Source organism: Halichoeres trimaculatus, unplaced genomic scaffold, assembly GCF_033239565.1.
Source record: "Halichoeres trimaculatus isolate MK-OKI-2021-1 unplaced genomic scaffold, fHalTri1.1 fHalTri1_scaffold_61, whole genome shotgun sequence".
NCBI lineage: Eukaryota > Metazoa > Chordata > Actinopteri > Labriformes > Labridae > Halichoeres > Halichoeres trimaculatus.
Genome location: NW_027437240.1, coordinates 95,316 through 103,936, shown reverse-complemented (window position 1 = coordinate 103,936; position 8,621 = coordinate 95,316). Strand labels below are relative to the sequence as shown.

The 8,621-nt window shown below is 45.5% G+C and overlaps 1 protein-coding gene and 1 long non-coding RNA gene across 2 annotated transcripts; one reads left to right on the top strand and one right to left on the bottom strand.

The window, feature by feature from the left end:
* Positions 1–338: 338 nt before the first annotated feature.
* LOC141786672 (uncharacterized) lies at positions 339–3,634 on the bottom strand. Its single transcript, XR_012597917.1, has 3 exons — positions 3,580–3,634; positions 790–1,622; positions 339–448 (listed from the first exon to the last, which is right to left on the bottom strand). It is a non-coding gene; the product is annotated as an uncharacterized LOC141786672 (long non-coding RNA).
* LOC141786671 (uncharacterized) lies at positions 1,288–8,316 on the top strand. The gene is made up of 3 exons (XM_074665225.1): positions 1,288–1,356; positions 6,006–7,967; positions 8,112–8,316. The coding sequence occupies exons 2-3, from the start codon at positions 6,044–6,046 to the stop codon at positions 8,222–8,224; spliced, it is 2,037 nt and encodes a 678-aa protein (XP_074521326.1). The 5' UTR covers positions 1,288–1,356; positions 6,006–6,043; the 3' UTR covers positions 8,225–8,316.
* The last annotated feature ends 305 nt before the right edge of the window (positions 8,317–8,621 follow it).

Genomic DNA, 8,621 nt, shown 5'->3' with positions numbered 1-8,621 from the left:
CATAAACAGAGAACTGAAGCTGCAAATGATGCAAATGATGCAAATTAGGAGTCTCTATCGCATCCATGTTCCATCTCTACATGAAACCTCAAGGCTGACTGTTGCAGTCCTTTAAAGTTGCCAGTAGAGTGCGGAACACACACACAAACACACACACACACACACACACGCACACACGCACACGCTCACACTCACACACAAACACACACACACACACACACACACACACACACACACACACGCACACGCTCACACTCACACACAAACACACACACACACACACACACGCGCGCGCGCACGCGCACGCACACGCACACGCACACGCACACGCACACGCACACACACACACACACACACACAGTTTCCCCACCCTCCATACATCTACATAGTCTATGTGACAGGTCAGTAACTCTGCATCCTTCTCTGGGAAAAGCTGGTGGCCCATTTCCTGTAAAGAAAAGCAGAAATGAGGCTCACAGTTGAGAGGACAGTTTGATTTGAGTTCAGTGGTGTTTTATAGGCTGAAAAATGAATTCTACATTCAAAACTATTTACAAATGAAGATTCTATTCATTGTTGTAAAAACAGAATTGAACAGGAGTTTATTGATGTGCGTGCAGACAGAATGGTTTTTGGATTGGTCTGCTGGTGTCCTCCCCCAGCAGGGGGGTCACTGGTCTCTGGTACCACTGTTATGATGTTCACTGAGAGAAAAGTTCAGGGTCCCCTGGTCTGACTAACCAGCCAGAGTCTGCGTGTGCTGTTTTATTGTGAAATAGAGCAGATCACCTGAGCCAGTAGCGCCCCTGAGTCCCTGTCCCGGTCCATCTTCTCTGTTTAATTTGATGCGAGCCGCTTGAATCGATTTCTGTTCCCGACGTCACTCGGTGCATGTCTTACTCCAGCCCTGGAGTCCTGATCTGTAATAAAGGGGAAAAGGCTGAAAGATAAGCTGAGAAAAAAGTAAAGACCAACAGAAAAGCTTTGAACTTGCAGGTAAACACATCAGGAGACTTAGGGCGTATCAGCCTAAAGAGTTTTCATACTCCTGTCATGTTTTCAGTTTGCTTTGGAAGGTTTAGGCAGCTAGACGGGATCTTTTTGTCAGAACGGAAAGCTCTAGAGCAGGGATGTCAAACTGGTGCCAACTATTTTTCCCTCCAAGCAAGAACTCCAGCAGCTGATTCCACTGATTAGTCCCTGCTCTCTGCTTGAAGGTGAGGTCACGAGTGGAATCAGCTGGTGGAGTTGTTGGTAGGAAAGAAAAGCTGCAGCCTCTTGGCCCTCCATGGCAGGAGTTTGGCATCCCTGCAGTCTCCAGAATGGCACTCCTCACGGGTCGAGGCAGATATTAAGGTGAGATTAAAGTGAAAGTTTAGCTCTGTTCCACTTGTGTGTATGTGTCAGTGTAGCTTTAAAGCGAGAGGGAAATGTATGAGGTAAAGATCTAGGTGGTCCAGCTGGAGGTGATTTAGAGAGTGACTGAGACACACGGGGATGTCCTCTGGGGCATGTCCTCTGGGGATGTCCTCTGGGGATGTCCTCTGGGGATGTCCTCTGGGGCATGTCCTCCGGGGATGTCCTCCGGGGATGTCCTCTGGGGCATGATGGGTAGTCCACAGCTAAGAAAAGATGGCAAGTGTGAGATGGCTGAGAGAAATAGACAGACTGACATAGACAAGGATGCGACAGCTTAAAGGAAGCAGCAAAGCTGATTTGAAGGCGTTGTTAATCCAGGAGTGATTTGACTTTGCGGCTTGTTTTTGTGGAGAAGAAAGAAAATGTGTGAAGTTGTTGGTTGATTTGTAAAGTGCACTAACTGAGAATGAATGCAACCCGCGCACCCCAGCCCGCGGGCCCCTGCCCAACCCTAGGCGGGTCGGGGGCCAAGTCTCCCGCCCCTGGCAGCCAGCCCTTTAGCCCCCGCTGTCCCTCGGGGCCTTGCTCTCCAGCGGGTCCCGGGGAACCCTCACCACCCCAGCCAGCCCGCCCACCCTGGCCAGACCCTAACCCAACCCCAAGCGACGCAAGGCAACGCGACGCAAGGCAACGCGACGCAAGGCAACGCGACGCAAGGCAACGCGACGCAAGGCAACGCGACGCAAGGCAACGCGACGCAAGGCAACGCGACGCGATGCGACGCGACGCGGGCCGGGGCCAAGTCTCCCACCCCTGGCAGCCAGCCCTTTAGCCCCCGCTGTCCCTCGCGGCCTTGCTCTCCGGCGGGTCCCGGGGAACCCAACCCCCTGCCCTGCTCTCCACTGGGTCCCGGGGAACCCAGACTTAAACCCCCCTCCGCCGACTACACCACTTGGCCCGTACCAAAAGAACATTGCGCCCCTGGTAGGAGGAAGCCCTTTTTTTGAGAAGGCAAAAGAAAAAAAAAAGTGTCCACAGCCTGCACAGCCTATGCACTTTGGCCTGGCTCTCACAGAAGCTGGAAAAAACAAAGCTTGGTTCCCAGAGATAACTGGATCACTTTCTGCTGATCTAAAAAACAAATCAGTGCCGTGCTCTATGTGCTTTGCAAACCACCGAGAAACAGCAGAGAGACTGTGTCTCAAATCACTTCTTTACTTCCACCGTCTATCTGGAGAGCGTACGCGTGTTCACATTGACACTTTGGAATTACGTGGAGCACTTTGCTTTCTCAGCTGGTGAACTCAAAACAGTCAGGCAGTTGAGTGCTGAACGCTGAACGCTGGCTACTTCTCCCCCTCAGCGGTCTCCACGTTGCCTACACAGAGGAAGAACGACCAAAGGACGGATGACGGTTACAATTCATGAATGACAGAAGAACACCTGTGAACAGATGTGAAATGGGATCATCACAGCCGCAGTGTGAAAATGTAACAAATTCTGAGCAAAGTGAAGACATTTTTTTTAAGTCAAAACTTAATTATAGATAATAATTAATAGTAAAAATAATCAAAGATATTCTAATGTGAAAAATGACAGCTCTGTCTTTAGAAAATGTTTCAGTCAGTGCATTTTGGTCTGAATAGAAAAATGTGTAGGTATGTCAGGAGTTTGTGCGCTCTGTCTTACTGTAGAAACATGAAGGGGATCTGCTGTTTGTGGGGACATAAAAATCGCCCAAAGTTTGCACATAAACCATATTATTAGGAGATTACGCTCTTTTAAAATGACTTGTTTATATTTTCTGAAGTTGCTGCCTTCAGTCTGTTCTGATAAATACACACTGAATCTTTGCAGCAAACCTCTGTTAATGTTTATTCCCGACCCTTCCATCACTTTACTGGCTCCTTCATTTTATGTGAGCAGTAAAAAAAAAAATGATCTGGCTAAAAATCTGTGGATTTCCTTTCACTTGAGTCTAACCCTACCTCCACACGTTCTGCCTCTCCAGCTGTCTGAGGTGGAGAACTTGATAAGTGATTGCTAGGGGCGGGAAACATGGTTTAAACTAGATTAAAACAATACAAAGTAGTGTACAGTAACAGCTCAGGACGTAAACCTCGCTTTATCGCTCGGGAATACCCGTGTTTACGGTAGACTTTCAAGTACTGGTTCAGTACATTGTCGATTAAACAATGTTAAAGATGTCAGTCGTCTCACCTCTCCTCCTGTGTCAGCCCTCTCCTCCAAGTGTTGATAGTTTCATGTAGTCTTCTTCATCCCAGCGTTATTTCACAGCTAATAAGAAAAGTCGGCTCCATACCGCCCTCCTACGGTCGGGATGGGCTTCGTTCATCCCGAGTTCAATAAAAGAGGGCCGCTTATCCCACTTTCAGCATCTGAATTACCGGATCAAAACTCTCAATTCCTACTCAGTGAAAATTGTGTTTGTATTTTTTTTCATAGTTATTAATAGTTTGATTCATTTTTACATCAAGTCGTGTTTATGCTGACAGCGACGACGTATGTAAACCACTGGAGTCGACGTGTGAAACTTTTGGGAAAATAATCAATTCTTTCCAAGAAAAAAAAAAAAAAGCATTATTTTCTGAAATTTCCAGCAGGCATCGGAGGGTTAATAATTTGGACTTTTATTACCCGTTTTAATATTTTGTGTTATTTTGTTTATTGTCAAAACGTCAGGGACGCACGGGTTGCGTCTGAATGTGATTGGTGCAGATGAATTCTAGAATCTGTGAATTCATCGGGGTATAAAATCAAGCTGGACGTTCCTTCCGCCTTTTTCACCAAGGCACTTGGAGAGGTATGTTGCAGTTTTTCCTGCTAAAGCTTTGCTAGCTTAAGCACAACTCAATAAAATGCATTTTTAATCGTATCGGGTTTCATATTGTGTGTTTCATGCATGTATTTTTGTATTTCTTGTTGAGATCTGTGACTTTTTGAAAGGTTTGACAGAGTTCAAATCACCCCTTGGGGTGAAACGGACCTTTGATCACAACAAGACTAAAAGGGCTGCTTTAATTCATTTCCGATTGTAAATTTCAGTGTGAATTTCAAGTTAAAATACAGTTTTTAGCTTTGATAGTTTCAGCTGCGACATTGCCCGCATCGTTGTGTTACAAGTATACTTGGAAGTTGAACAAAAACAAGGTAATGCTTCAGATATGTGTCAAAAGAAAGAATATTTTTGTCTCTAAGCTACCAAAGTTAACTCGGTATTGGTTTATCTTTTATGTCCATGCATTTATATGAATTCATTTGGTATTAGTGACTGTAAACGGGGCGATTTCTGCCGCACGAACTCTGTGGTCGCAAGGCCGCTGCTATGGCAGCACAAGCTAGTTTTTCATCTGTTTTCACAGTTTTCGGCTAATGTTTCAGCCATAAAATACTGCGGCACATGCTAGCTCTGTTTATCTTTTAACAGATAATTTAAATAGCCATTAAACAGTACACTGTTAGCTCTAATCATAACACGATGGATGAAGGGTTATTTCTCTTTTATTTACATAAATATTCTGCGTCTCTACTGTCACTGAACAGATGTCTGTCAGCAGTTATCTGAACTAATTTAACGAATAACACCAAAGGTTATGGCGATTGTTGGCTTTTATTGAGATTTGTGACGCTCTCAAAAGGTTTGACGGAGTTTAAATCATCCGTTGGGGTGAAACGGATCTTTGATCATAAATAGTCTAAAAGGGCTGCTTAATTACTTTTCCGATTGTAAATCTCAATGTGAATTTCAAGTTAAAATACAGTTTTTAGCTTTGTTAGTTTCAGCTGCGACATTGTCCGCATCGTTGTGTTGAAAGTGTACTTTGAAGTTGAACAAAACCAAGGTAATGCTTCAGATATGTGTTCAAAGAAAGAAGAAATTTGTCTTTAAACTACCAAAGTTAACTCGGTATTGGTTTATTTCTCTTTTCATGCATTCATATGAATTCATGTGGTATTAGTGACCGTAAACAGGACAATTTCTGCCGCACGAACTCGGTGGTCGCAAGGCCGCTGCTATGGCAACACAAGCTAGTTTTTCATCTGTTTTCACAGTTTTCGGCTAATGTTTCAGCCATAACATGCTGCAGCACAGCGCTAAACAGTTAAACATTGATCGAGGAGATCATATGAGTGTAGCGTACAGCTATGGGCCACAAAGATAACTTGACTACAGTTTAACATGTCTGTCCAGGTCATATTTTCAAATGTGCTGACGTGTCTTTGGGACTGTTTCTGTGATACAAATATGACAAGACTTGATCCTGTTGTTTGCAAAGAGATGTGAATATCATGCTTTGTACTGGTGTCAAAGTCAATAGAATAGAAGAGGACACGTTTGGATTATCCCGAGGGGAAATTCAGGAGTCACAGCAGCAGCAAAATGTCAGATGTTGCTGTTATTATAGCCCTCACTACTATTTGAACAGAGTTTATCAGTCAGAACTAAAATCACATGGTCCTTCATGTTGTCACTTCCCCATAAATATTCAATCCAATACAAACAATCAGTTGTAAACAGTAAATGACCATGAAGAGATAAATGACTTTAAGATGTGAAATAAAACAAAGGGTATTTTGGTTTTATTTTGTAACTAAACAAATGTTCTGATAAATTTATGTTTCAGAATACTGACACGAGAAGCAAAACAAACTGATTCAAAGCATGGCCGGGAGGAGAGAGGAGCAGAGGAGAGGAGGAGAAGAGAGAGGCGGGAGAGGCTTGTGGAGAGAGATCAAAAGTATGGAGAGCCTGAGACAGGAGCAGGAGGAGGTGGAGAGAAAGGTAAGTATGAGCGGCCTGAGGAGCAGGGAGAGGAGACACAGCCAGGAGCGAGAGGAGAGGGAGAGATGGGATTGGGAGGAGACGCTGAGACAGGAGGTGATGGAGGTAGAGAGAAAGGTAAGTATAGCCCAGATGAGGAGGAGGGAGATGAGACAGCGCCAGGAGCGAGAGGAGAGGGAGAGATGGGAGTTGGAGGAGACACTGAGACAGGAGGAGGAAGAGAGAAGGGTAAGACTGGCCAGGATGAGGAGGGAGGAGAGGAGACGGAGTCAGGAGCGAGAGGAGAGGGAGAGATGGGAGTTGGAGGAGACACTGAGACAAGAGGAGCAAGACGGAAGGGTAAGACTGGCCAGGATGAGGAGGAGGGAGAGGAGAAGGAGACAGGAGGAGAGAAGGGAGAGATGGGAGTCGGAGGAGGAGAAAGACAGAAGGGTAGGTATGGCCAGGATGAGGAGGAGGGAGAGATGGGAGTCGGAGGAGGAAGACAGAAGGGTAGGTACGGCCAGGATGAGGAGGAGGGAGAGGAGACAGAGCCAGGAGCCAGAGGAGAGGGAGAAGCTGAGACTGAGACTGGAGGAGGAGAAGAAGAGGTTGAAACTGAAGAAGAGAGAAGAAAGAGCGAGACGGGTAAGTTTGGAAAGAAGGAGAACACCGAGAGCTGAAATACTGGGACTGCAGGAGGAGGAGGAGAGACTGAGACTGAAGAAGGAGGAGGAGGAGAGGCTGAGACTGGAGGAGGAGGAGGAGAGACTGAGACTGAAAGAGGAGGAAAGAGAGACACAGGTAAGTTTGGAAAGAGGGAGAGAAGAAAGAGAGAAATTACTGAGACAGGTGGAGGAGGTGATTCTGAGTGAGGAGGAGCTAAGAAAGGCCATACATGACCTGAAGAAGGAAAAGGAGCTGTATGACAGAAACAGACTGAGACTGAGGGAGGAGGAAGAGGAGAGGCTGAGACTGGAGGAGGAGGAGGAGAGAGTGAGACAGGAAAAGGAAGAGGAGAGCCGGAGACTGAAAGAGTACGAGGAGAGACTGAGGCTGGAGAAGGAGGAGAAGAGACTGAGACTGAAAGAGGAGGAGGAGAGACTGAGACTGAAAGAAGAGGAGGTGAGACTGAGACAGAAAGAGGAGGAGAAGAGACTGAGACTGAGAGAGGAGAAGAGGAGACTTAGACTGGAGGAGAAAAAGGAGAGACTGAGACTGAAAGAGGAGGAGGAGAGACTGAGACAGAAAGAGGAGGAGAGGGAGCGACAGGGGCTGAAGAAGGAGGAGAGAGAGAGACAGGTAAGTTTGGAAAGAGGAGAACAAAGAGAGAAATTACTGAGACAGGTCAATCGGACTAAGGAGGAGTTCAGGAAGCTAAGACAGGAGCTAAGAAAGGAGAAGGAGGTGTATGAAAGAAACAGACCCAGACTGAAGGAGGAGGAGGAGGAGGAGGAGAGAAGACAAAGACGGAAGAGACTGAGACAGGAGAAGGAGGAGGAGAGACTGAGACTGAAGAAAGAGGAGGAAGAGGAGAGACTTGATGAGGAGGAGGAGAAGAAGAGCCTGAAACTGGAGGAGGCAAAGGAGAGACTGAGACTGGATGAAGAGGAGGAGGAGGAGGAGAAGCATGTAGTTGAGGAGGAGGAGAAATGTGGAGGACAGGCACACTCTGGGGAACAGGAGGAAGAGGAAAGTCAGCAACCTCTTCAAAACAGAGGCCTGTTTTCGAGACTGAAACTGCGCCTCCTGGAGCACCAGAGGAACCAGGTCCTCAAGGCCATCACCAGGAGCCAGAAGAAGGAGGCCAAGATCCAGGCCAGGGGTAAGAAAGCAACTTTCAAACCTTGTTGTTTTTTTTTTACATTTCTCTGATGAAGAAAAGATTTGATTTGATCAAAAGTCTGCCAAATTCAGACAAGCTCTCAGCTTCACTCAAAAGTGACCTCGAACGTTGTGTTTCTTTCAGAGGACGATCCTGTCATCAAGGAGCTTCACACAGGCAGGCAGCAGAGGAAGAGGAGGGAGCTGCAGGAGAAGCAGAAAATCTTGGAGGAGAAGATCAGCGGCAAGACCAGGTAAGGGTTCCAGGATACACCCAGCCAAGGAGAAGAGGTAAGGATTTGGTAAGTATTTGGATTATTTAGTGCACACACGTTTCATCAAACAATTAAAAACACACTCAACATTTAAACAATTCAATTATTTACAGAAATCAATTAAAAAAAAATCTTAAATAGATTAAATAACCTAGAATAGTTATTTCAAGTTAATATAATGTAGAACAAAGTCATTTGTCCTCCGGTGAGGGGGGGTGGTGGCAGGGTAAAAGTAAACATTTAAGCAGTTAAATTGTTTCAAATAATCATTTAAATTTTCACCCCCCCAAAAAAAACAATTAAAGAAAAAATTAATTTAATAATAATAAAAATAATAATTATAATGATAATAAAAACTTTAAAAACCTATAATTATTGTT

Bases quoted from the DNA above. Each gene is read 5' to 3' on its own strand.
- LOC141786671 (XM_074665225.1), top strand. From the start codon at position 6,044: ATGGCCGGGAGGAGAGAGGAGCAGAGGAGAGGAGGAGAAGAGAGAGGC. The intron at 7,968-8,111 runs GTAAGAAAGCAA...TGTTTCTTTCAG, and splicing joins GGCCAAGATCCAGGCCAGGG to AGGACGATCCTGTCATCAAG.